Source organism: Ceratotherium simum, chromosome 3 (genome assembly GCF_057802395.1).
Source record: "Ceratotherium simum simum isolate JZ-2026a chromosome 3, ASM5780239v1, whole genome shotgun sequence".
Taxonomy (NCBI): Eukaryota; Metazoa; Chordata; class Mammalia; order Perissodactyla; family Rhinocerotidae; genus Ceratotherium; species Ceratotherium simum.
The window spans coordinates 1,795,309-1,821,255 of NC_141902.1; the positions used below are offsets into that span (position 1 = coordinate 1,795,309).

Here is a 25,947-nt window from a genome sequence, read left to right on the forward strand (position 1 = left end):
TCCCGGGGGAACCTCGGACATCCCGGGCCAAAGCCAGACCTGGCAGGAGGCATGGTGGACGCTGCCCCGTGGCATGACTTCCCAGGTGCTGGGAAGCTGCGGCTCCCTCCAGAACCACACTGCCCACTCCCTGCACACAGGAGCCAGATTCCAGTGTCACAGCTTCATTTTGGCCACAGAGGCAATTTGACTGTAATATGTAATGGACCCCTGACTGCCGGGGTCCATTTAGCTGGGGAGGTTGAATCCCCTCCCTGTGTGGTTCTAAATGACTTTTCCTGAAGCTGCCTTCCCAGAAGAGAAAATGTGAGAGTAGTCAGCACTTCTCCCTACTGAGCCTCCACTTGGCTGAGGGCCATAATCCTTGTCAAAATGCATGTATAACAGGCAGTGTAGACACCTTGTATTGCTACTTACACTCTCCTGAGAGCAGGTTTTAGGATGGGGGAGCAAGAGAGACCACATGCAGGCCCTGGTGGGGGCAAGTGGAATGCATACCCCAGTCCCTGGAGAGCCCGGAAGCTCTGTTTGGTCACATGCGCTGGTGGGGGAGTGGGGAGAGACTCAGTAAAGAGTTCCCAGAACAGAATAGGAGTGCGTTCTTGCTTACAAGCCCTCTGACCGTCTGTCATCGTGATGCTCACGGGTGGACCCATTTATAGTAACATGTGAAGTCAGTGGTAACAGAGTAGAGATCTCAGGGCTGTTAATGGCTGAGAATCAGAAAGATTGTAATAAAATAATTCAGAAATTGTCTCCCTTCAATTTTTCCAAGATAGTAAATACCCGTGGGGAAACGCTGACCCTGATCTCCCCCACTGAAGGTCCTTTGGAGTGAGAACTAGGCCAGGCCCAAGAAGAATCTCTGTCCTCGCTCCAAATTCTATCAAGTTAGGAATACCCTAGGGTTTCAGCTGCACGCCAAGAGGATCTCTCAGATGCAGAGGATCCAGTATCTTCTCCAGAGAGGAAAACGCTTGGAAAATGGGAAGATCATTGGGAACCTTGAACAGTGTTTTGACCCAACTGTTGTTGTTATGTCATTGTTAATTAGGTTGTTGATTTCTTCTTTGCCAAGAAAATTATTTCACAAGAAAACCATGTGGGGGCTGGCCCGGTGGCGTAGTGGTTAAGTTCGTGTGCTCTGCTTCGGCCGCCCGGGGTTCGCAGGTTGGGATCCCCCAGCAAGGACCTACTCACTACTCATCAAGCCATGCTGTGGTGGCATCCCACATGCAAAATAGAGGAAGATGAGCATAGATGTTAGCCCAGGGCCAATCTTCCTCAGCAAAAAGAGGAAGATTGGCAACGGATATTAGTTCAGGGCTGATTTTCCTCACAAAGAAAAACCTATGTGAAGATCCTTAGATGTTGTTCTGACATCACCCTGTTAGACAATGTCAGTGTGGTTTGGAAACCACAGGTGATTTGAGTCTAAACTATGGAGCAAGGGCTGCATCCCAGGGGGCGGGGATGGATGCAGCGCTGAGAACACTTGACGTGTGTGGGACACAGCTGACACCTAGCGACTCTCCCCAGAGGCTGAGAGCTGCCTGCTCTGTTTATCTTGTCAGGACGAATGTCAGAGCTGTGGTTCCGCCCTTCTCTTCCTCAGCTTATCTCAGCAGGCCCAGGGCTTGTCCTGTTTACAGGCTGATTGTGTTCTGTTCTCAGTTCAACGGCTGAATCGTGAACTCTGCTTATGCACCAACTTGCAGCTCCTGCAGCCACCGTGCAGGCCTCACCCAGAACCTTTTAAGGCTCCCCTTCACCTGGGGCTGCAGATTCAATACAGGACACCCAGTTAAATGTGAATTTCAGATAAACAGTCATAACCTTTTAGTATATGTCCCCCAAATTATTTATTGTTTATCTAAAATTCACATTTAACTGGGTGTCCTCTATTTTTTTTTTTTTTTTTTTGCTAAATCTGGCTACCCTGCTTTCATTTTTCCTTTCACCCTTCTTGGTCCTTTTGGGACCTTCAGGAATTTGGGGTGATTCAGGCTATGATAGGTATAGTACTGGAGTTATTTTAGGCTGCTATTTTGCAGCCTTTTATCCAAAAGGCCAGTGAAGAGTTGAAAGAATTTTTCAAATATTTGCTAAATATTCACACATTTTATTTACCCCGTATATTATAGTTGCCCCTTAGTAATCCAGTTTTGTTTTGCTCTTTGTGACTAGTGCATTCATAGAGATGTGAAGCCAGAAAATATCCTCATCACGAAACAGTCGGTGATCAAGCTTTGTGACTTTGGATTTGCTCGGCTCTTGAGTGAGTACTCAAGTTTTCCTTAGTTACGTATAAAAGACGGAAACATTCTTTATATGATAAGGGATCTCAATGCTATAGAAAGCTAGTTCTTGTATATTTAGGGCATAAGCTTGCCATAAATCACACTTCTGTAATTACTGAAAACATGTAGACACATACAGTGGTTTCAAAATGTATGCCATACGTAAATCACACCACAGCAAAGTGGTTATTAAAAAAAATGTTACTCTCCTGGTTTCTACCATTTTTTGCTAAAATAGTACTTTTCAGAAGTACTATTTGACTGCAGATTAGAATCATCTTGGGAGCTGTAAACTATAACTGTAAAAGTTACAGTGACACCTCCAGGCCCTCCCCCAGGGTTTCTGGCTTAATTGGACTGAGGTGGGGTCTGAACGTCAGCAATTTTAACAATACTCTGTTCCAAGTGAGTTTAGTGTGTAGCTAGCATTGAGAGCCACTAATTTAGAAAAGCCACAGGATGGGGCGCAGCTTAATCTCTCATGTCTCCCCTCCATTTTGATGGTGGGCTTCCCTGCTCTCTGTTTTCCCTGTCCATCACTGGCCAGCTGGACCGAGTGACTACTACACAGACTACGTGGCCACCAGGTGGTACCGCTCCCCGGAGCTGTTGGTGGGGGACACGCAGTACGGCCCCCCGGTAGATGTTTGGGCAATTGGCTGTGTCTTTGCTGAGCTGCTGTCAGGGGTGCCTCTGTGGCCAGGAAAATCCGACGTGGATCAGCTCTATCTGATTAGGAAAACCTTGGGTAAGTGGTGTTGTCGCCCCACCCTTTGGGATTGTGGATGGTTGACCATGTCAGTGCAGGTCAGAGCCATCTTCCTAGTCTCACCTCATGCCCTTATAATTACGAAAGACGGAGACCCTTGAAGCCTCGTTCAAATGACTCCACAAAAGGTGTCCACATTTGTCTTAATAAAAAGAGTCAGCAACTCTGAGTACATACTAATTGTCCCAAAAGACACAGATTCTCTCTTTAGCACGGTTTAGATCACGTTCAACTCTGAGTAATGCTCATGGCAGCAGTAACAACTTACGTTTCTATGAGGGCTTCGCGGTTTACAGAATCTGGTGAGTTTTCTTTCATTTTCTATGATGTAGTAGTTCGTTCTTTGGCTGTCCTTGACTCCAGCCTGCAGGCTAGTGTGGTTATTCAGACACTATAAAGGAAGGTTCTCTGCCTTCTGAGTGTCAGGAAGAAAGGCTGGTTCTCCTGAGGTCCCTCTTCTTGTCTTGCTTTACCACCCCAAAGCCCTTCCCTTTCTCTGTCCTCGTGGGGAGGGGAGTGGGGGAGGGGAGGAGAGAGGTGAGAGGGGCAGATGGAAAGGTCTGAGCAGTGAGTGTCCTCCTCGCGAGTCTGGGGTGGAGGCACTACTCCCCTGAGTATCCCCAGGTGAAGCCCCCTCTCCTCCTCTGAACTGTGTGGCACCTGCCTCTCCGTGTTTACCTGTCCTTGTACTTCTATCCTCCAAAGATGCTGTAAGCTCCCTGAGGGTGAGATCGTGTCTTGTACTTCTGTTTATCCTCCATCTACATCTGCGCACAGCAGGCAGTAAATATTTGCTGATGGCTTTTTGCAGTGACGTGTAAGGCACCTTGGGGTTCTTCTGGGGTGCTCCGCCCCCTCTGTGGCTTTTCCCCGGTGATTTCAGGGCTCCCTCTTCGTGTCCCCTCCAGCTCTCTGATGGAAGAAGGTTATTGAAGTCCAGGCAGTGTGCTCATGATGAAGCCCACTGAGATCTGGGGCAGGGCATCAGAGAGTGTGTTTGGCTGCTCATCCAAAATGGGGCGGGAGGGACAGCCGCTTTTGGATTTGAGCAAGAGAGAAAGTTCTGAGACAAATGGGTAAACTTGGACAACTTGATGCTCCCTGGGGCGGGAACTCCAGCCCAGGCCAGTGCAGCATTCCCGGGGCCTGATTAGGGGTTTGGTTTTCACTCAGCTCTGGGGAGGGGGCCTGCGGGTACCCCGGGGTGCCCTTCTGAGAATCTCCTGATATTGTCTGAGCAGAATTTCTCTTCAAGTGTAATAGCCCGAGAATTCTACACGAGGAGGATTTTAGCTGCTTTGGCTGAAATGTGGGCAGGGTGAGCCTCACATAATCCAGCAGAATGTAGGAACGCTCATTTTGTTTCATTGCTTCACATCGTAAGTGCTTCTCAACAGAAGATAAAATGGGATTTCCGAGGGATTGCTACTTGGTGAAACAAGAAAATGTGGTTCCAATTTGGAAATGTATTCCTTCCAGCTAGAAGATCTTCCATAATTTGTTTCCTTCCTTCCCTCCCTCCCTCCCTCCCTCCTCCATCCTTTCCTCCCTCCCTCCCTCCCTCCTCCATCCTTCCCTCCCTCCGTCCCTCCCTCCCTCCATCCCCTTCCTCCCTCCCTCCCTCCCTCCTCCATCCTTTCCTCCCTCCCTCCCTTGAATGTCTGGAGGGCTTGCTGTGTGTCAGCACTGTCCTAAGTGCCAGGCCAGTGCACTTCTATCTCCAGCTGTCAGGATTCAGCTACCCTGATTTTGGTTTGTAGTTGTTGCACTTCTGCTATTTAAAAAAAAGTGTTATGTGATTTGTGTGTGTGCTGCTGGTTGTCTGGTTTGGATTCCTCAACAACCTTGTGAGCCCTTGAGGGGCAAGAGCCTTGCAACCTCTGGTTCCCGTGCATGCTCCTCGGGGCCTAACGTGGGCTCCTCCCCTGTCGGCCCAGCACAGGTTGTTGAGGGTTGCTCCAGTACCCCACCCTCCGACTGGAAGAGCCCACTGCAGCCTTCACAGGGCTGGGCGCAGACTGCCCCGGCACCGATGGAGGGAAACACGGGTCAGTGTTTGCTAACCCATCTCATCTTACTTCCCCCTTTCTTCTTGTGCAAAGGTGATCTCATTCCCAGGCACCAGCAAGTGTTTAGCACGAATCAGTACTTCAGTGGGCTGAAAATTCCAGACCCTGAAGATATGGTGAGTGACCCGTTTTGGAAAGAGCTCTGCATGTCAGGGCTCAGGTTTCCAGGCTGTTTAAGTGGTTTTCTGTTTACGCGGGGAGGTGCAGGCTAGCCTGGTTTGGGTAGTTTGTCACCTGCCTGAGCCCCTTGGCCCACTCCGCACTGGAAGGTCAGTCTAAGAGTGAACAGGAAAATGGGGCAAATTGGCTGGCAAGACCCTGGCCTGCAGTGCTACTTTAGAGGCTGCTGAGAGCAGAGATCAACCAGTGCACTGGACAGGAGGGCAGAGCTGCTGGCCTGTCTCACCTGTCCGTCATTCTCAGCAGCTGAAGCGAGGCAGCTCAGAGCCAATGAGCTTTGGGACTATGGCTCATCCAGGACAGTCCAGCTTTGTCTAGATCCCTGACTCTACTTCGCTCTCCCTGCCCGGGCCATGGGGGAAGCGGTGGTGAACTTGGCCAGCCTCACTCTGGTGCCTGTCCTCTATGGCCAATGCGGGGAAAACACTCACTTAAAAAAAATTGAAAAGTTAAAAATGTGCATACTCAACCCATTTTCAAGAATTTACTCCAATGAAACCATTAGACAAGGGCATAAAGATGGGGCATTCTTTAATAGAAATCATTTCCTTTAGTGTTCCATCAGTAGGTGATTAATTAATTAATCAAATAATTAAATAAGTTAAATAAGGTACTTCTATATCCTTACAATAGAAGTACCACATAGCCACTAAAAATAATTAGATTTAGTATGTATTCATCTGAAAAAAAGTCCACAACGTGTTGCTAAACGAAAAAAAGGTTATACAACAGTATATATAATTTGACATAATTTTAATAAATATTTAATAAATACACAATACATATATTTACATATGTAAAGATAAAATAGTATGACAACCTCAGGAAAATCATGCGAAGCTTTTTACATCTGTGAAGTAAATGGCTCTAAGGATTTATACAAAAATATTAAGCAGTGGATATCTCTGTGGTGGGGTGATCTTTTTCTTTATGGTTTTTTATATTTTTGAATGTCTGCTAATGATCCTGTATTATAATCAAAAACATTTCAGAGCACAGTTATGGTCTGTGAAATCCTGAGATTCCGCTGTCTGAGGAAGGTACTTTCAAATTGAAACTAACCCTCTGGTCGGTCAGCTTCCAGAGGGAAGTTCCGTCAGGTTCCATCTGAGCTGTCTGTCCCCTCAGCCTCTCAGCTTGTCCCACGGTGAAGGCTTCCACCTTCCGTCTCCCCCTCGTGGCCCCTCCTGCATTGCTGGCAATAGGAAAGGTGGGTCGTGCTCAGAGCATGCTGGGTTGGAAAGGCAGGAATGACGCCTGGCATATGGGAGGTGACCCAGCTGGCTCCCTTGTGACCTGGACATTCCCACTTCCACACTGAGTATCCCTTAGCGATTTCCCGTTCGCTTGTCGACCAGTGAAGCCTCAGAAACAGCCTGGATTTCAGAAGTGTGAACAGCTCCCCACGGCGTCCCAGACGTTGTCCTGCAGGGGATTTCCTGTTGACAGGAACACAGGAGGCAGTGGTGCGGGGCTGCGCCCTTGAACATCTGTGCCGTGGTCAGGAGCCCAGTGCAGGGAGGCCGCTGCTCTGGGGCCGGGAAACCGGCCCAGCAGGCAGGATGGGCTGACACATCGCAGCCAACCAGCAGCCTCATCGCAGGCCTCGTCGCTGAGACAGCAGAGCTCCGGGTTGGCGATGTCAGGGCGGTTCTGGTGGTACTCGGGCTCATCACAGAAATAGCAGGAGAAATATTCAAGCTACAGGGAAAAAAGGCTATGCTCAAGGGCTAATACAAACCTGCTTCAGGATTGTTTTTTCCTGTTGATCTTAGAGAACTCCAAAACTGCTGCTCTTATCTCTGACTCTTATCAGTGATTAATAAGTGCACACTTGGGAACTGGTTTTGGCTGGTTCCTTGTCCAAAATACCACTGCACCCTTACGCTTGACCGCAGGCATTGTGTTTCGGTAGATGAGCCTGGCTAGCCGCTCCAGCCTCCCCTCACACACTGCCGTCTGCATACACACGTACTCCTGCCATGTGTTTTGCTCAGCCTGGCTGGCCCTCACGTCCTCAGCTCCCTGCTGCGTTGGCCTCTTTGTCAGCTGTGTCTTTAACTGGCCTGCTGTCTGCCTGACATGCGATGTTCCTCCCTCTTTATAGAGTTCGTTATTCCTGATTGCCTCCAGCATGTGACTACAGCAAAATAGCCTTATATGGCCAAAGGGAGACTCTCGCAACAGTGGGATGATCAGGGAAACAGCAGGCTCTTGTGGGAGGAGACAACAGTGTTTATTCCAGGACACCGAGAAGCATCTGTTCACCTGAGTAGGAAAAGAAATCTACTTTGAAGCTTCCTTTATGTAAATGCCAATAAATGCAGAAATTAGGGCCCCTTTATATAAATGCCAATATAGATGCCAAAAATTATTCTGAGGCAAGGTAAGTTATATAAATTGAGCCAGAAAAAAGGAAATAACGATCGCTCGAGAAGTTTTTTTTTCCTCTTTCATGAGTGTTTCCTCATCATTCGCTACCAGCATCAGTCCTTCAGGAAGTGAAAGGAGTGGCTGGGAAGAAAATTTGGAAAAGTAATTTAGAGAGAAGGAGTTCGTGAAACTGGCTGGGAGGATGTTTCAGGTGGACATGGGCTGGGCGGAGGGTGGAGGAGGCGAGGAAGGTGCCGGAAGACGCTTCTCTCGCTTAAAAGAAATTCAGTCTGAGGTGACCTTATCTTTGAATACACATTATCAATAACCCCCTCCGCCCCTTCTTTTCTTTTTTTTTAAACAGGAACCACTGGAATTAAAATTTCCAAACATCTCTTATCCTGCCCTGGGGCTCTTAAAGGTAACATCATTGTTTCCAGCAGACCAGCCACTGTTACCACTGGGGAATCTGAAGGATTTGTCAGTCCAGGAATTGGAAAGTGTTCCTTTTAGAATTCTTCTTCTCCTTTGAAAAGTAAAAATACTTTCAGATTTTAAAATGGGTCACATTCTATTACAGTGAGAACATCTGCAAGTGTTTTTAACTTTAAATCAACCTAACATTGTATTTGAAATCTAAATTTACACAAAATAGAAATTTCAGAGGGGTGGTGTTTGTTTTACAAAGGGATCCTTGTCTTCAAAAAATGTTTTTAGCCATAGGATCCTTTTAAATGCCAGCTCCCTAGTATATTTGAAGTAGGTTTTGATTTTAAAACTAGGTTTATATATACATTTTCAGAAATATATGGCTCTTATGTAAAATGTGACACTCAGTGTCCTACCTGTTTCCAAAAGTCTTTAATACATTTACTGATGCATTTATAATATAATTTTTAAAATGAACAGTTCCTTGGGTGTGTAGTTGTGAGATTTAATCTCTCCAGGCAGGAGCCCTGTGGCCTACTTCCTGGCAAAGCGCATAGTTCAGACTGATGTCATGTGAAGGGGTGTGTATGGTACCTCTCCTCCCACGTGCACACGTCTATGCTTGTAATGCAGAGACTTTTCTGGAAGAATATACCAAAAAAAAAAGGATAGCTGATTTTAGAAGGGAAAATGGAAGAACTAGAGTGGAGGAGAGACTTTTCTGTATCCAGTATAGATTTTATTTTTACCATGTGTAAGTGTTATTTTGTAAATAAAACTAGTTTTCACAAAGTATGTGCAAGGGACCAAACAAACGGCTTAGGTGGGTTATTCCGGTTGGACGCCAGAGATGAACTCAGAAATTGTATCCTGCTCCCTCAGGGCAGAGCCCAGCTGCCTCCAGAACAGAACAAGGCGGAGAAAATGATTTTTTGTTACTGTTTCTAGAAACTATTTATGAATAATGTATGTGGTTATCCACTTAGGAATGATTGTGGGAGGAACTCAAATCATGATTCGTGTGTTTTTCCTACCCTTTTCCCCCTTCTGTTCCCAACTAAAGAGTTTAATCTTTCAAAGAAAAAAAAAATGACATGAATGAGTTAGTACAATTTTAAAGAATTAAGAGGAGGGAATTCTCTGCTCTTTCAGGGCTGTCTCCACATGAATCCTGCCGAGAGGCTCACGTGCGAACAGCTTTTACAGCACCCGTATTTTGACGGCATCACAGAAATGGGAGATTTGGCAAAACAGCAAGACAAACCAACAAGGAAGACCCTCCGACAGAGCCAGAAGCACCTGCCGGGGGTGAATACGGGGCTCTGCTTACAGAGGCTCTCACACCTGCCCCTGGTGCCGGGCTTGCGTCTGTACCTGGGGGTGAATACGGGGCTCTGCTTACAGGGGCTCTCACACCTGCCCCTGGTGCCGGGCTTGCGTCTGTACCGGGGGTGAATACGGGGCTCTGCTTACAGAGGCTCTCACACCTGCCCCTGGTGCCGGGCTTGCGTCTGTACCTGGGGACAGCTGTGCCCTGCAGCTCCTGCTTCGTGTTCTAGCACGAGGAGGCAGGTCACGTGACCGACCAATCAGGGCCCCACAGACGCCTGCTTCCTGAGGCCCCTTCTCCCTGAATCCTGAGGGTGTCCCTGCCTGCAGTCCCTGATGCCACACGGGGCCGGGGTGTTGGGCATATGTGAGCATAGCTCTCAGCGGGGTCCACGACATCAGTCCAGCTGCACAGGCTTCTTGTGAACGGAAAACGGAACCAGATTTACCCCAGGCAGCTTGCTGCCGTCATGTTTACCTTAAGTGTTGACTGACATTCCAGGTTTATCCGAAAAAAGGAACTGTTTTCCCCCCTGATCTTCAATCGTCAGAGCTGGCTAGGGTCAACACGGTGACAGGTGCTTCTGGTGACAGCCCAGAACAGGAGTTTAACCAGAGAATAGCGTCCAAGCTGGACACTGGGTGCCTGTGAAGAATCATGATTGGCGTAAAGTGGCAGAATGGCCTGACACTAAGTGTCTTGTCATAAGCGGAAAGCTGTAATAGTTTGGAATGGACTGTAGTTGGAACCACAACTACGATGAGCTGGCTGCTCCTGGTCATTTGCGCCTCTGGCCTTACGCTGCAAATGATCTTATCTTAGTCTTTCCCTTTGCAGCCCCCACTGCCCCGCACGCTGAGTGGCATCTGAGTGGTGTGTGTGAGGTCTGGAGGAGAGAAGTGGGTGGACGGGCCATTAGGAGCAGGTACAGCACGAACTCCAGGGCCCTGAGGTGGACCAGAGTTACCAAGTTAGGAATGCTCTTGCTTTAGTCTCCGTCATTTATGACCCAGGTAGCAAAACGGGCCAGAAATGGACCTCCCCCTAGAGTTGCCCCTTATCTTGCTGCTTCTTTGTGTTTAAGAGTAAAGGGTCTTGTTGGAAATACTTTTTCTCGAAAGAACAAGGGAACCTCACTAATTTGTGTATTGCTTGTAGGTCCTGAAGAATTCAACTATTTGATTTAAAACTACTAAAACAATACCCACTTTTCAGATACACAAGGCCATATGGTATAGTACAAAAAATATATGCACGTTCTCCTGACTTTCATTTGACATTGACAATAAATTCAAACGTTTTCTGGCAGCATGAAGGGAGCAGTTTCTCCTTTTTAACTAAGGAGTAAGTGGGCACATCGCCCGCGTGCTCCACACGTCAGTTTTCTTTGCTGCAAGACAAGGCGTTGGTTTAAATGACCCTAAGGTCCCAGCAAGCTGTCAACGTCTGTGAATCTATGCTTTTTTCCAATAATGTTAACATGTGGGTTTTTCCTTGTTTTTCATATTCTCTAAATTTTCTTTAGTGTGCATGTTTTGCTTTTTAATGTAAAATAGACCTTTAAAAGGAAAAGCAGAGACCAAATTGAAACATTTTGTCCTCTCTCAGGTCCTGGATTCTGTGCAGAAAAAGCATTTCTGTGCTAAACAATTACTTATTTCCTCTCTCGTGATGTTTCATCACTGATGAGAAAAGGCGCAGCGTTGACCCTGATTCGGTGTTTTGTTCTCGCAGTTGCAGTGCTTCCCTCAGCTGACCAGCGGCGTCCTTCCAGCTCTGGATAAGAAGAAGCACCACTGTCATCCCAAGAAGCTGGACTGTCGCTTTCCAAACATCTAAGGAGCTTGGAGATTGATGATAAAAAAGCATTACTCGATAATTTGAAAAAATGAAACACACATTTGATTGAAATGACAATGTTGAAACATCATCAGGAGAAAACAGAAGTAACTAACTGGGGGCAGCCACTTGGCAGGATCCGAAGGGAGATTCGGAGGCAGACTTCCATGTGTGATGGTCGTGTCCAGGACAGCAGGGAAAAGGGTGCTGGGATTTTCACTTGTGTTTTTGTTGTATCTAAGTAGCTGAGCTTATGGACAGAATATAAACTGTATCTAACTACTGCCCATACCTCCAGCACATTAGAGATGTGAAAAAGATTTGTGCTTCCATTGTACCATGTGCAACAAGTGACAAATGGATTCCAGAACACACACATTTCCTTGGATCTCTGTTGCCTTGAGTCCTATCCCCTGCCTTTTCAGATTGTCTCAACATCATATTTGAGAATTTTAGTTCTTGAAATCAAAATGTTTAAATTCCGTTTCTTGCTTGCTCTCTTTTGATTTTTATATTTTAAAACATTTTTTGGAATATTTAAGAGTTGCTCGAAATATTTAAAATCATGGATTATCATAAAAGTGTAGTTTATATGCTTACCTATTTAATGACATGGTTATAGATATTTCTTACATATGCTTTGTCTTTAGTAAAGGACGTGTCTTAGTCCTTTTGCTGGGAGATGGATTTACTATAATCCATCTACGTGGGTCACCCAGTTCCCCTTGCAAACAGAGGCAAGAGGCTCGATGGCTGATCACGGTGATCGAGGAGGAGAACAAGACCTACAGGCTTCGCAGGAACTGGGCCTGTCAGCCTGAAAGTAATGAGCACTTCCCTCTGTCCAGCTCAGCCTCTGACCTGGAGACAGAGTGACAGGCAGGACTGCCTATAGTGATCTGGGTTTTGGAAGACGCTGCTTGTGAGCTTTTACTTGGGTCATGAAAGACATTAGGTTGTAAATTGATGTTTTCCCTGAAATATCTTTTTACACTATATGTATGTATGTCTGTATGTGTATCTATAAACACACGCTCATGAATATATGTGTGTATATACCATCTTGACTAGAAGATAACAACTAATAAGAAAGTAGTCCAAAATGCTATTATTGAGGATTCCTAGCTTTGATCTGGCCTGTTGCTCCTATTCGGAAAGCTTTTTCCTGCCTGTTCCCTGGATACCAGGCAACATGGGGCTCGTGTCTGTCTCTTACAGCTCAATGCCACTTTGGCTGACGTGCTGCTATTTCTAGCAGTTCTCAGCCGTGGTTTCTGAAGTTGTACGTTACTGTATCTTCAAAACATTTCTCCTGCACTCTCAGTTTACTGCTATGTTGATTTTCTTCATGAGAGCATTTGACCCTGTCCACTCAGTGCTAAGTAATCCACGAAATTCTGCCATCTGTTCAAAAATTCTGGCTCCCCCAGCCCGTTCAGTGACACTCTATGGCTCCCTGATGTCTGCAGCTCCTTGCACAGAGCTGACAGTGGACTGAATACAAGTCCCAGGATTATCTGATTCTTGCTATGCAGCCTTGATTCAGATGACAAGGAAGGACATCCAACTTCCGTGAGTGGTTTACATTTTTTCCTTCTTAACCCAAAACAATGCACTTGACGAGGCAGATGACTATAACTGCTGAAATCCAGTAGTTTTACAGAAAACCATTCTGAACAGAAAAGTAGCTCCAGACTAAACTGTGGCGAATTGCTTGTCTCACCACACAGTAATCAAACCTGAGACAGAAGTGCTCATTTTTTCCTCAGGAATTCTATTAAATGTGTGCTTATGCTTAATTTAACCATATCTGTAACCCTTTCTTCAACACGGAATCACCAGTTTCATGAGACAGTTCTACATCCTCGTCTTTTTGTTTAATTTACCATTTTCTGATTTTTTAAATGACAGTGGCAACTATATTAGTAAATAGTGTACCATTTATGGTGTGTGCTATTTACATTAGCTGGTTTCTAAACACAAATAAAATTAATTTTTCTATCAGAATGTTGCATCATAGCAAGTGTTTATTTTAAAATTATTTCCACAGCTTAATGTTCCAACCAGCAGTTGAAATAATTCCAACAGCTTAATGTTCAAACCAAACACATAGAAGTCCACAAAAGTTGGGAAATAACAATAACAGAATCAGGGCCATTTCGAGCAGGTAAAAAGAAAGGTCTGTTTTTATCTACTTATGATATTATCACTGCTTTCTAGATGTAAATTGAATTTTGTGTTTACATTTCTTTTTGATGTCCCTTGAGGACATAGGAAGTAGTAGCCAACATATATGAGGGAATAAAAATTAGTTTCTAATTGACAGGTTAAAATGTTCTGTTTAAAGCAGTTTTTTAATTTAAGCAAAGAGTAAGGAAAGCTGTGCTGGTCTTCATGACTGTTCCCTCTGTTCCATTGCAACCAGCAAAACTATGTGAATTCAGCCAAGTATTTATGTCTACTTTTAAAAAACTTTACACACAGAAAAAATTACACACAGAAAAAAACACCAGACTAAGCTTACAAAACAGACGAGGTAGCCAGAAGCTATTCATTCAGAAACAGTGTATGTTATAAAGAACACAAGAATGCAGGATCATGCGACGTGTGCAAATCCTGAGAGCAATGTGAATCGTCAACCAGACTACTTTGCATACCTGACTCATTCATCAATGAAGTTTAGCTTTCATGTTTTCATAATTGTACATTTATAGTAACATGCTTCAATAACTTTCAAGTAAAATGTAACATAAATTAGTATTAAAATACAATAAAGAATATCTACATCAAGATATCTACATAGATATCTATATAAAATGAGGACGATATTACAATTAAAATGCTACCTGATTTACATTTTTCTTAAATGATTTAATGTACATAAATTCTCACTTTCAACTTAGTAACTTTAATGAGTCACGTCTGAATATTTATTTTCTACATGATGGACTCTGCTTCTAAAATGTCATATGACCTCCGTATAGTTTTATTGATGATTATATAATATTTGTTGCTGTTTAGGATCACCAATTTCAAATGATACTTCGAATTGAAATAAGATACTTATTGAATGTTATTATTTTACTTCAAATCTAATTTTAGTTCCAGGGAAGGCAATGCTGTTTTAAAGAGTTGGACAAGGTTTTCTTTTTCTCTTATTCCAGGAAGATCACTTAACAACAAATACTTGAGGTTTCTGCAAAAAGAGAAAGGAAAAAAAGTTACTTCAGTTTGGCCTTTACTCATAGCATTAAAATAAACTTGATTTATTGACTTTTAGAAAAAATTACACACAGAATGTGTTTCTATCACCCTACACTTTCAAAATGACTTTAGAACAGTCATTTTAGAGCACAACTTTAAATGAATTCATGCTAGGAATGAAGCCAGACTTTGGACAGTTTAGTTCTACTGAATGACATCAATAATTCTAGCTGAACCCTTCCAAATACTAGATGTATATCATGGCACAGAAGTCCTTTGCATGTGAAATATAAAATATGAATCTTAATCCAGAAAGGGAAAAAAACTGGGCAAGTTCTTAAAGGAACTCAAGTGTCTATTAAAAGATGAAGCCTCAACTAACATACAAGACAATCTGGTACTTTTCGTTCTAATGTTTAAAGTTTCCCAAACTTCCTGTGATACTGAGGGTCCTGGCAGAACATGGGGAAACGTAAAAGGGGGCGAGGACACCAACAGCAGTGCTTATCGAGAGCCGACTGCGCCAGGCACCAGGCTGGGTGCTTTGTGTAGATGCAACTTTTTAAAAAGATGCTCCCTAAAAAGTGCAATAAAACCACAACGTATTAAGAGTGATAATTTTAACTGTTTTCAAGTAGTACAGATGAAAGTTAAGTCATTTTCTTAAATTACATTTTTCAGAACTAAGAAAAGATACCACCTCTCAACTGTTTTCACTTCTGATTACTCACCTGAACATCATGGTCAAGTCTCCCTTTGGGCACTGACCACCCACCTTAGATGATGCAAAGCAATGATGCCTTTGTCTGTGACATTCCCACATGAAACTATTTCCATTTCCAACACGGTTTTTTGTAAGTTTTCAAGTTGACTAAGTCTCTCCAAACAGGCATCCTCGATGTAATGACACTTGCATAGCCTTATTTTTTCCACATGCTGTAGGCCTTCTGGGGAAAACAAGTGGAGTTTAAGAATCCGCTGTAGCTTTAAGATGACCAATTGTCCGAATTTGCCCAGGACTATTCTGGTTTTAGGACTGAATGTGCCATGTCCTGGGGAGTCTCTTAGTCCCAGGAAAACTGGAACGATTAGTCAACCTACTAACCATACAAGGTTACAGGCTTACAGCACAGCCCACCACACAGGCTGTGCTGATGGACAAGGCCATTCTGTAATCAGAAGCCCACGCTCCGGAGGACAGAAACACCCGCATGGGCAGAAGCTGTGTGGGTATGATTACTCTTACATTATTGAGGGTTTCTCAATGATGGAAGTTTGACAAAGACATCTTGATAAAGACGGCCTTGAATTTCAAGTCAATAAACCACAGAATAAAGGCACGTAGAGACAAGCTTAACGGGGGGAGAAAAGAGAGGAAGGTGTTTGTAATCCCTATTTGATTTAAAAATAAATATCACACACAGGAAGAAACAAACTGGATTGTACTGAAAAGGGCACAAAAGACACACCTATAACAGTGAGTCAACTGTGACAAAACGTCACCTCGAATTACGGCATTTCCCATAAGCAAAGGACTGGGTAGTTACCCATGTGATCAAACCCAATGTTCATGATACAGGAGTCAGTGGCATCGATCGCCTGAATCTTGTATTTGTCCAGAGGGCCTGTCGGGAGGTGGTTGTAGTCCTTCTGCCACTTCTCCTGGCCGCGGTAGCGCACCATGGCCCCACAGCGCAGCAGCCACTCGGACGCCGCCCTGTCGGGGCCGACATCCCTGATGCGTTCATGATCCACTCTGTTGGCCGGAGGACAAAAGCATTTAGGTTTTCCTGTAATCGCTCGCTTCTTAACTAGATTCACCAAACACATACAGAATAGCAACAACTTTTCATTTCAAATCACTGCGGAGGGAGAGAAGGATATCAGTGAGATCCATGCAAAAAACATACGATGGCGCCACCCACTACTTTTTGTGCTTTTGTTTTTGTTTCCAAGTGAATTCTGTGGAGACAGGCTATTCTGATACGAGCTTATCAGGCAGACATGAGTCTTCATTGGTTTGCATGCAGCACAGTAGCTTGACACCAGGAGGTACTCAGTAACTGTGTGCTGAATGAGTGACTATACTTGGTTATCGTTTTTATTAATGGTAAAAGATTAAAGAGAGAATAATTTTGAACTTTTATCCAAATTAATGTCATTAAGCGATATTTATTAATGTCTACGTATGCCTTTTTCTCTAGTTAGCGGTATTAATGCTATACTAAACAACGAGGTTAGTTTCATTAGTTTCACAATATTTCTAAGCATGCCACCTACTCACTTTTTAAAAACTTGAGTTTCCTGGATAGTATTCAAAAGGCTAACTATATCCCTTAAGAAGCCATAGAATAATATATTCTGAAATCACATTTACTGAGCTTTTATTATAAAAGTAATAAACGTTCATTTTAGAAAACCTGAAAGCCATCAAAAGGACAAATGAGAAAAATTACTGAAATCCTGCACCCCAGACAGTCACAGTTCATAGTTTGCAATCTGTTTTTCTGGTCTTTATTCATTGCTTGTGTGTATGTTTTATTTGTTTGTTTTTAAACAAAATTAGGATCATACTGCACACATTGTACAAAAAACATCTGAAATACAAGAAATAACCAAATCAGCTACTGGGAGCTCATCAAGCTGCAACAATCCCCACGCTGCTTCACTTTGGTGGAGTAACTTACTTATTGAACACTGCGTTCAGCCAGCCCCAGAAGGGCCTGGAGTCACATGACCACGGGACTTTCTTTAAGCCACACAACTGCCGGGAAATGTTTCCAAACAGCATCCTGCGATCTAGACACATGACAGGATTCGTGTTAGGTCATCAGTTGCAATCCGAGTCCCACATGCACAGTAACACACGCCACACGTTCAGTCAACGCTCCTGTGCCATGAAGCTGCTGACTCACTTGTCCCTCAAGAGGTACTGGGCAAGTCACTCCTGTCTCTGTTTCTTGGTTTCTTTTGCTGCAAAAACGAGGGGCTGAACTGGACAGTCTCTATGGTTCCTTCCAGCCTTGATGTTAACGTTCCATTGTTCAGTCCACAAGCCTGCAGTGTTGCCACCTGGTGTCTGCTCAGGCAGCGCGCCTACAGGCTGAAACCAGCTCCACTCTCAATCTGCATTTCCAGCATCAACGTGACGAACAAAACCACCAGGGACAGTGAGTCGAGGTTAAGATGCTCACATGCAGGAAGAGGGAGGAGACATGGAGCAGACTCCCCAGGACAGGCTGCAGCAGCGTCACCACTACAGTCAGAGCACAGCCAGGGCAGCCGGAGAGACTGGGCAGGCAGGGCCACCTCTCCCACCCTGGGCGTTCTCGTCTGTAAGACGAGATGATTAGCTCAGACGATTTCCAGCTGTAAAAATCTAGAACCATGAGTTGAGAAAGTGATTTCTGAATTGGGTCTCCACCTGATTTATCTCAATTTGAGTTTCTCTAGTAGTGTGCCCGGCGGGGGGAGACAAACAGAAATGAAAGGTGGTCTCTGCCTTTGAGGAGCTGACAACGGAATTCAGGGTGCAGTGAGCTAAAACTCAAAACACATGATAGAACCCGATAAATACCTCAGAAGAGTTAACATAAAGACAGACCAGGGTTTCAACAGACAAAGATGCCAGGGAAAGGTCTGTCAGGGGATTAGCTGTGGCAGGAACATCTAAGGGTGTCATAGTTCAGTTTGGTCAGCACGTGGGGTCATGGGAAGAGAAGGCAGACAGTTTAAACAGTCACGTCAGGAAGGATCGGGCACCATCAGCCAGGGACGTGGACTGTCCTCTGCAGGCAGCTGGGAGTCACCGAGGTTTTAGCACAGAGCACTGGCAGTGTTGGAGCTGTGCTTCAGGAATATTACTCAGACAGCAGCATCAAGATCGAGGGTCCATAGAACAGGACAGAGGGACAGCCAACAAGGGCTTCAACTACATGTGGCCACGGGAAAAGCTGAGTGGGGAAGAACGGGATGACATTACAGAGGGCATTCCACAGGACTCAGTGAGGGACACATACGGGCAGGGCCGGAGGAGTTGAAGACAACACTAAGTTTTGGTCCTGGGACACTGGTAGACGGTGATGCCATTAACAGAAATCAGGGTTGTGGGTTTAGGTTCCCCCCCACCCCCAGTTTTTCATATTCTACATATGAAGTGTTGGCAGAACTTGTAACTGGGGATGACCAACAAATCATCAGAATCAGAGGCACAAAATGGTAGAGCTGGAAGGAACTCAGATCACCTAGACTAAACCTCTCACTTAGAGATGAGGAAACAGAAGCCCTGATATTAAGTAACTTGCTGACACCCTAAATCCTTTCTGGAACAAGGTGGGGTATTAATAAATGCATGTGTTTAAAAGGACTTGCCCAGTGTTTCATGCCTGATTGGTGACAGTGCTGAAATGCAAACCTAGTTTCTCTCCTACCAGTCCAGGGCTCTTTCCTCAGTCACTGGATGGTTCTAGAACTCAGGAAAAGAAGAGGACTAGCAAGAGGCCTGAGTGGGAACCGTCCTACAGCTGAGGAAGTGACCGAGGCTGCTGAGGGATGAGGTCTGAGGAAGGAACCTGGACTCACCTGCCTTCTCCTCCCTTCTCCATCAGCACCCCGCCTTCCTCACTGCACACCTCCCCGACTACTGCTCTCCCACTCTCGGCCCTTTCCAGCTTTCTGTTGGAGCTCTCTCTACCTGTGCCCACCTCTAACAGCTCCACTTCATTTGCACATCCGGGCTTTCCGGCTTCAATGCAGCCTGCTCCCTCTATTTACGGTCCCTTCCCACCCCGCCAATCCTGACTGTGGAAATCATACCCAATCTCAAGACCTTATTCAAATACGATCTCCATCCAGCTATCCATTCATTCACTCAATAAATATTTATTGAATGTCTGCTATGCTTAGTGCAAGAGATACAATGATAAGACGAAACAAAACAAAAACAAGACAAGGAGATATGGAGAAAAACATTCCCGTCCTCATAGAACATATAGCCTCATGAAGAAGACAGACAACATATAAACAAACAAATAACATGGTGTGTTACTAGAGGGATGAACAAGTCTGCGAGAGCCTGGGGGGGAGGGGAAGGCTTCACATTAGAGGCGTCCTTTGAGATGGGTCTTAAATGACGATTAAGAGTTTCCAGTTGGGCAGAAAAAGAAAAGTATGCAGAACGACGGGAAGAGCAAGGATCACGTCTTATTCTTTCCATTGTTCTTAGCACCCGGAACAGTGCCATCTCCCTATGGAGATGGCATACACCCTGAGGCAAGAGTGTATTAAATATTTGCTAATTAATGGTCTTCAATAGTTGGTATATTTCCATGGAGAAAGGGAAAACCAGAGAAATTGTTACTGAGCAGGTAGATAGAGTGGTCTGAAAACTGAGGTACCTTCACTTGATTCATTTGGCCTACCCTAAAATTCAGCTGTGAGCTCTAAAAATACTATCATATTTAAAATAATTTAAACATAAAAATCAAATTTTTATTTGGCAATAAGGGTAAAAAAATAAATTGGTAGGTTTTTACATTCTCAACTGTGACTTTGCTAATTGATTTCAGGAATTTCAGAGGAATTCAAGCAGCAGCCTCTGGGAATGCGTTCTACAGGGAAAGAGGAGACCTCTACTGGTGAGCTGGTGAATTTAGCTCTAACGAATTAGAAGAAATCAGTTAAAAAGCAAGTTAAAAAATAACCGCTACTAAATTACTGCTGTGATAAATAACTCAGGAATTAAAATCATTAAAAAATAAAATCAAACTTCTTACTATCAGAACATGGCTTAGGGCCATAAGTTTGTAACAGATGTTTCTAAAAGTTGCAATTATGTTTGTGACTTAGAGAGGGGCAGACCTCTAATGTGGGACCCAAAATAGGATATATACAGTGTGGTTTGAGTATCTGAGTGGTTTGATTGAGAGTTCTGTTTGCACAAAAACATTAAAATTTTTTTTTTAAGTGAAAGTTCTGATTTACATATTAAATGTAATTACTTAGGTAGGCTATTCAAAGTGATGGCTAACTTAGTGGTCAAAAAGACTGAACTAGCAAACTAGTTCTTGAGGGTGGTAAAAATGTGGAGAGAGGGGTGGGTGGTATCAGAATTGGGGAGATTTTTCCCAAATTACAGCCTGTCTCACTGCAAATCACCCATTATTGATGCCAATTTTTATTTCTGACGTGTGTAGAGTCTAATGAAATAGAACAGAATAATTCATTAGGAATTGGAAGTGAAGGTCACAAAGGCCTTTCCTAGGCTGACATCACACGGCACTCGTTGAACTCATGTCCTACAGGTTCTGACACAGATGGAAGATGAACATGAATTCTCAACTGAGGAGGGTGGTATCATGAATACAAATGTCTCCAGCCAAAGACACTGCAGGGCGTATGAGTGTAAGGTGGGCTCTTGATTTGAAATTACTGAATTGAAACAAATTAATGTATAGTCAGGCATTGCTTAACGACAGGGATAGGAGAAACGCATTGTTAGGCAATTTCCTTGTTGTGCAAACATCATAAAGTGTACTTACACAAGCCTAGATGGTACAGCCTACTACACACCTAGGCTATATGGTACTAATCTTACGGGACCACTGCCATATAAGCAGTCCGTCGTTGACCGAAATGTCATTATGCAGTGCGTGACTGTACAAACCCAAGGGAGAGGGTAAGCAGAAAAAATTTTATTAAAAAGGCTTGTGTATTGTGAGTTCTCTCCCCTTGCTAAACTAAGAAGCACACACTCAAAATCACAGAGTAGTAAAAATGTCACTACTACAGGCCCAGGTGGCCCACGAAAGTCTGACCCTAGAAGTAAGTGTATCATTCTGTATTCAACCTAGTAACAAGTCAACTACATCCTGTGCAAACTAAAAAATAGCTGTCTCCACTACATAGCTAGCTTTAGAATGGTTAAAATGAAAAACAGTGACAATGAGGAGAAAGTGATCACTCAAACCTTGCTGGTGGGAATGTAAAGAGGTACAGCCACTTTAGAAAACAGTCTGGCAGTTTCCTACAAAACTAAACATGTGCTTAGCATATGACCCAGCAAGTGGACTCTCGGCATTTATCCCAGAGAAGCAGAAAACAGGTTCACACAAAAAGCTGTACACTAATGTTCACAGTAGCTGTATTCAAAATAGCTAAAAACTGGACACAACTCAGATGTCCTTTAGGGGGTGAATGGTTAAACATACCGTGGCACCGCCATACCATGGAATACTACTCAGCAGTAAGAAGGAATGAATTATCGATACATGCAACAATTTGGATGGATCTCAAGGGATTATGCTGAGTGAAAAAAGCCAATTCCCAAAAGTTATGTACTAAATAATTCTGCTCATATCACATTCTTGAAATGACACAATTTTAGAAAGGGAGAACAGACTGGGGAAGAGGGTGCCTTGCAGGAGGGAGGTGGTTATAGAAGGACAATGGGGGGGGGAAGCGGGTGTGTGTGTGTGTGGGGGGGATTCTTGTGGTGAGGGAACCATGCTGCAGCTTGACTGCGGTGGTGGATAAAGCAATCCACACACATGGCAGAAACTATATAGAAGCAAATGCACACACAAATGTAACAGTGGGGAAATCAGAGTGAGATCAGTAGACTGGTCAATGTCAATTTCCTGGTTGTGACACTGTAACAGTTTTGCAAAGTGTTATCCCTGGGGGATACTGGGTGAAGGGTACACAGGATCCCTACTGTTTCTTACAACTGCATGGAAATTTACAACGACCTCAAAACAAAAAATTGAACTAAAAAAAGAACTATCTCGTTTTTTCATTTGTGATGGAACACGCAGGTAACATTCTACATTGTTTTCACAAATAAAGCAAAATATGTACAACTGTGGAGGAGGTAAACCCATTTAAACATAACAAAAGCATTCATTTACGGAGAACTACCCCGTGCTAACCACCCGCGGAGCCTCATCTCCTGCAATGCCACACCAGCCCTATGGGGAGACACTGCCATTACTCCAGTTCCCAGAGGAGGGTCAGAGGCAAAGGGGTGAAGTGACTTCTCCAAGGCCCTGACTAACAACCGGAACCAAATTCAAACAAAGGCCTTCCAGCAAGAAAATGATATCATTCTATCTTTGTTCTGTTCAGCTGTCCTGACCCTAAAAGTTAAACTGCCATCAGTACAGAGAACGGTGTTGGTTCAACTGGCGCGGTGACAGAATCACCTAATTTCACACAGTTGGAAAGTCTCAGAGACTACACAGCCCAGCTCCCTCATTTCACAGAGAAGGGAGCAGCGCTGAAGGGACCGGACAGGAGGGTCGCTGCCCCCGGCCCGCACAGCATCTCGGCCCCGGATCTAAGACGAGGACACGTACTGGTAGGTGATGGCCGAGACCCAGCCGTCTGTCCCCTACGTGCTCCGCAGTCACAGGACCAGGAAGGACCGGAGCCCACAAAGTCCAGAGACTGCAGGCACCGGGGGTGGCGCGGGCGGGACAGCGCGCCCTGCAGCGGGCTCCGCGCCGGGCGGGGGCGGGGCCTCGAGCCGGGGGCGGGGCCTCGAGCCGGGGGCGGGGCCTCGAGCCGGGGGCGGGGCAAGGGAGGCTGCTGGGCACGCCCAAACGAGAGTTTTCACCGTCATCACGCTCAGATTTCCTCCCGCGGCCCCGAGTCCGCTGGGCGGTAAAGGTCGAAGGCACGGGCCCGGCTTCGGCCAGGCCGGGGTCAGGAGAGGGAAAGGGCAGAGCGTCACCACCACCCCAGCCCCGCCCCGCTCGGGCCTCGCTCCCCGACTCACAGCGTCGCAGGGAGGGAGAGAGCGAGCCGGCGTCCCCGCGTCGACTGCGGCGCGGCCTGCCCTTCGCCCTCTGCCGCGCGCGCCCATTGGTCACCGGCGGCGCCCCCACGTGGGTGAAGGCGCGCGTCTGATTGGCTCCTGCGTGGGGGCGGGGCTCGAGAGCGCGGGGTCCGCAGAGTCGGGCTGACAGGGGAGGGGGCGCCGGCCATGGTGCCCGCGCTGCGCTACCTGGGCGGGGCCTGCGGGCGGGCCCGCGGGGGCTTCCCGGGGGCCTTCTCCGCGGGGTGCGGGCCCGCGCCGGGGGGGCCCTGGCTGCTGTGCCGCGGTGGCCGCAGGGCCAGCACCAGGTGAGTAGCCGTCGGCCCGCCCCGCCGCTCGCGCTGCTGCCTCCAGGTGCCTCGTGCGGGCCTGTGTCCCTATTCTCCCCCCCGCCCCTGTGTCCCTATTCCACCCCCAGCCCCTATTCCACCCCCAGCCCCTGTGCCCCTCCTGACCCCCGCCCCTGTTCCACCCCTGCCCCTGTGCCTCTGCTCACCCCCGCCCCTATTCCACCCCCCCGTGCCCCCGCTCACCCCCGTCCCTATTCCACCCCTGCCCCTGTGCCATTGCGCCCCTGCTCACCCGCCCCTATTCCACCCTTGCCCCTGTGCCCCTGCTCACCCCGCCCCTATTCCACCCCCCCGGGCCCCTGCTCACCCCCGTCCCTATTCCACCCCTGCCCTTGTGCCATTGCGCCCCTGCTCACCCCCGCCCCTATTGCACCCCTGCCCCTGTGTCATTGCGCCCCTGCTCACCCACGCCCCTATTCCACCCCTGCCCCTGTGCCCCTGCTCACCCTCTGCCCAGGCGTGGGAGGAGGTGGCGTCCTGCGGAGCGCGGCTCGGCCCGCGACCCGGGGACTCCCTGCAGGACTCGTGGGTCGTGTCTGTGGGCCGGAGGAAAAGCGCGAGGGACGTAGTGTTAAGTGGAGGTCAGGGGCAGTTCTTCCCTCCCTTCCTGCCCGCTCTGGGCTGGTCACCGAGGCTCCTGAAGGCTCTGCGGTGACCAAGGTCTTAGTCTCTGCCGCGGGTGGTCGTTTGAGGATTAAACGTCCTCGCACACAGTAAGCACTCAGATGTGCCGTTTCTTAGCTGGCGTCTCTGGTGTCACTTGGAAGATATGACTCTGGTCTTAAATCAGTCGGTTCTTGGCACACGCTGCATAGAGTTGCCCTGGGAGAAGCAGCTCGGTTGCCAAAGCCTGCAGAATTCAGTGTCCTGTGATTTGAAGTTTGAAGGTCACATCGGAAACCACAGGTTTTCTCTGCTCTCTGTAGAGGGAATAGTTTATGCGAAGGCTTTAAGCTGGAAAGCTCTTGGCTATTAGGGAGAACTAGAAGATGGACCAGCTTAGCAGAGCAGAGATTTGTGTGGAATGACACTGGAGAGAGGCTGCTTCACTGTAGGGTTTTTGTTTTAATTGCGCGTTGAATTTTATTCTAAGAGCATTGGGAGGCTTTTAAAGGGTTTTTAAGAGGTAAGTAAATGTTGATGTTTCAAAAGTTGACTCTGGCTGTTGTGCGTTAGTGGATTGGAAGGGGATTAGAGTGGGATAGGATTTGTGATTCATTGTGGGGGTTATGTAGGCAATTCTTTTGGAAAGGTTTTATTAAGGGAAGAAAAATAGGGTTGGTGAAGGTTTTGTTTATACTTTTTATTTTGAAATAATTATAGATATATAGGAAGTTGCAAAAAAAAACAGCCCTCTTGTACCCTTCCCCCAATTTATCCCAGTGATAACAGCTTACATAACTATAGTACAACATCAAAACCAGGAAATTGACATTGGTACAATCCACAGACCTTGTTCAGATTTCATCAGTTTTACATGCACTCCGTGTGTGTGTGTGTGTGTGTGTGTTTCCATGCAATTTAATCATATGTGTTAATTTACGTAACTACCACCACAATTAAGAAACAGAAATGTTCCATCAAAACAAAGATATCTCTTGTGTTTCCTACCCCTTTATATTCACATTCCGTCTCTCCAACCTTCCTAAGGCTTGGCAACCAATAATCTATTTTCCCGCTCTATAATTTTGTCATCTTGAGAATGTTATATAAGTGGAATCATACGTATGTAACCTTTTGAGATTGGCTTTTTTCACGCAGTATAATGTCCTGGAGATCTGTCCAAAGTGTTGCCTGTAGTGATAGTGGATTCCTTCTAACGGTGGAATAGTGTTATGTGGTCTGGATTTATCACAGTTTGTTTAACCACTCACCAGTTGAAGGGTCTCTGGGCCGTGTCCAGTTTTTGGCTATTATGAATAAAGCTGCTGTGAACATTTATGTACAGCTGTTGGTATGAACATAAGTTTTCATTTCTCTGGGATAAATGCCCAACAGTGCAGTTGCTAAGACATGTAGTAAGCACATGTTTATTTTTTAAGAAACTGCCATACTCTTTTCCAAAGTGGCTGTGCTGTTTTACATTCCAACCAGCCAGGTGTGAATGATCCAGTTCCTCGTCATTCTCCCCAGCATTTGGTGTCATCACTTTTTTTGTTTTAGCCATTCTGATGGGGTGTAGTGATATCTCGTTGTAGTTTTTAATTTGCATTTCCCTAGTAACTAGTGGTATTGAACACCTTTTAATGTGCTTATTTGCCGTCTATGTATCTCTCCTCTTTGATGAAA

The 25,947-nt window shown here is 45.8% G+C and overlaps 3 protein-coding genes across 16 annotated transcripts in view; 2 read left to right on the plus strand and 1 right to left on the minus strand.

Moving 5' to 3' along the window:
• CDKL1 (cyclin dependent kinase like 1) overlaps positions 1 to 13,296 on the plus strand; it is a 45,876-nt gene extending 32,580 nt beyond the window's left edge. For 2 of the 3 annotated variants that reach the window (XM_087421901.1, XM_087421906.1), the window contains 6 exons: positions 2,188 to 2,278; positions 2,848 to 3,048; positions 5,172 to 5,254; positions 8,056 to 8,112; positions 9,273 to 9,428; positions 11,185 to 13,296. In XM_087421901.1, coding sequence (XP_087278027.1) covers positions 2,188 to 2,278; positions 2,848 to 3,048; positions 5,172 to 5,254; positions 8,056 to 8,112; positions 9,273 to 9,428; positions 11,185 to 11,289 — 693 coding nt within the window. In that variant the 3' untranslated portion in view covers positions 11,290 to 13,296. Of the gene's footprint in view, positions 1 to 2,187; positions 2,279 to 2,847; positions 3,053 to 4,122; positions 4,140 to 4,988; positions 5,255 to 8,055; positions 8,113 to 9,272; positions 9,429 to 11,184 lie in introns of all 3 variants that reach the window. The other variant, XM_087421909.1, reaches the window with a different exon arrangement.
• Positions 13,297 to 13,804: 508 nt separating this feature from the next.
• On the minus strand, positions 13,805 to 23,325 carry DMAC2L (distal membrane arm assembly component 2 like). 4 transcript variants are annotated; one of them, XM_087421925.1, is made up of 5 exons: positions 23,270 to 23,325; positions 17,181 to 17,292; positions 16,041 to 16,249; positions 15,269 to 15,437; positions 13,805 to 14,485 (listed from the first exon to the last, which is right to left on the minus strand). In XM_087421925.1, exons 2-5 carry the CDS (start codon positions 17,282 to 17,284, stop codon positions 14,371 to 14,373), a joined length of 597 nt encoding a protein of 198 aa, XP_087278051.1. In that variant the 5' UTR covers positions 17,285 to 17,292; positions 23,270 to 23,325; the 3' UTR covers positions 13,805 to 14,370. The 4 variants fall into 4 exon arrangements, with proteins under 4 accessions (XP_087278051.1, XP_004436408.2, XP_087278046.1 ...); XM_004436351.2 differs by having other exon boundaries at positions 15,269 to 15,440; XM_087421920.1 differs by lacking the exon at positions 23,270 to 23,325 and adding an exon at positions 17,409 to 19,966 and having other exon boundaries at positions 15,269 to 15,440.
• The window catches only part of L2HGDH (L-2-hydroxyglutarate dehydrogenase), a 40,948-nt gene continuing 37,533 nt past the window's right edge, over positions 22,533 to 25,947 (plus strand). For 4 of the 9 annotated variants that reach the window (XM_004436350.3, XM_087421846.1, XM_087421855.1 and 1 more), the window contains exon 1: positions 23,462 to 23,616. In XM_004436350.3, coding sequence (XP_004436407.1) covers positions 23,477 to 23,616 — 140 coding nt within the window. In that variant the 5' untranslated portion in view covers positions 23,462 to 23,476. Of the gene's footprint in view, positions 22,850 to 23,461; positions 23,617 to 25,947 lie in introns of those variants that run through there. The other 5 variants (XM_087421879.1, XM_087421896.1, XM_087421870.1 and 2 more) reach the window with 5 other exon arrangements.

Bases quoted from the DNA above. Each gene is read 5' to 3' on its own strand.
- DMAC2L (XM_004436351.2), bottom strand. From the start codon at position 17,284: ATGCTGTTTGGAAACATTTCCCGGCAGTTGTGTGGCTTAAAGAAAGTC. The intron at 16,250-17,180 runs GTAAGTTACTCC...TCCGGCCAACAG, and splicing joins CTGAACGCAGTGTTCAATAA to AGTGGATCATGAACGCATCA. The intron at 14,486-15,268 runs GTGGGTGGTCAG...CTCTTTTTGCAG, and splicing joins ATTGCTTTGCATCATCTAAG to AAACCTCAAGTATTTGTTGT.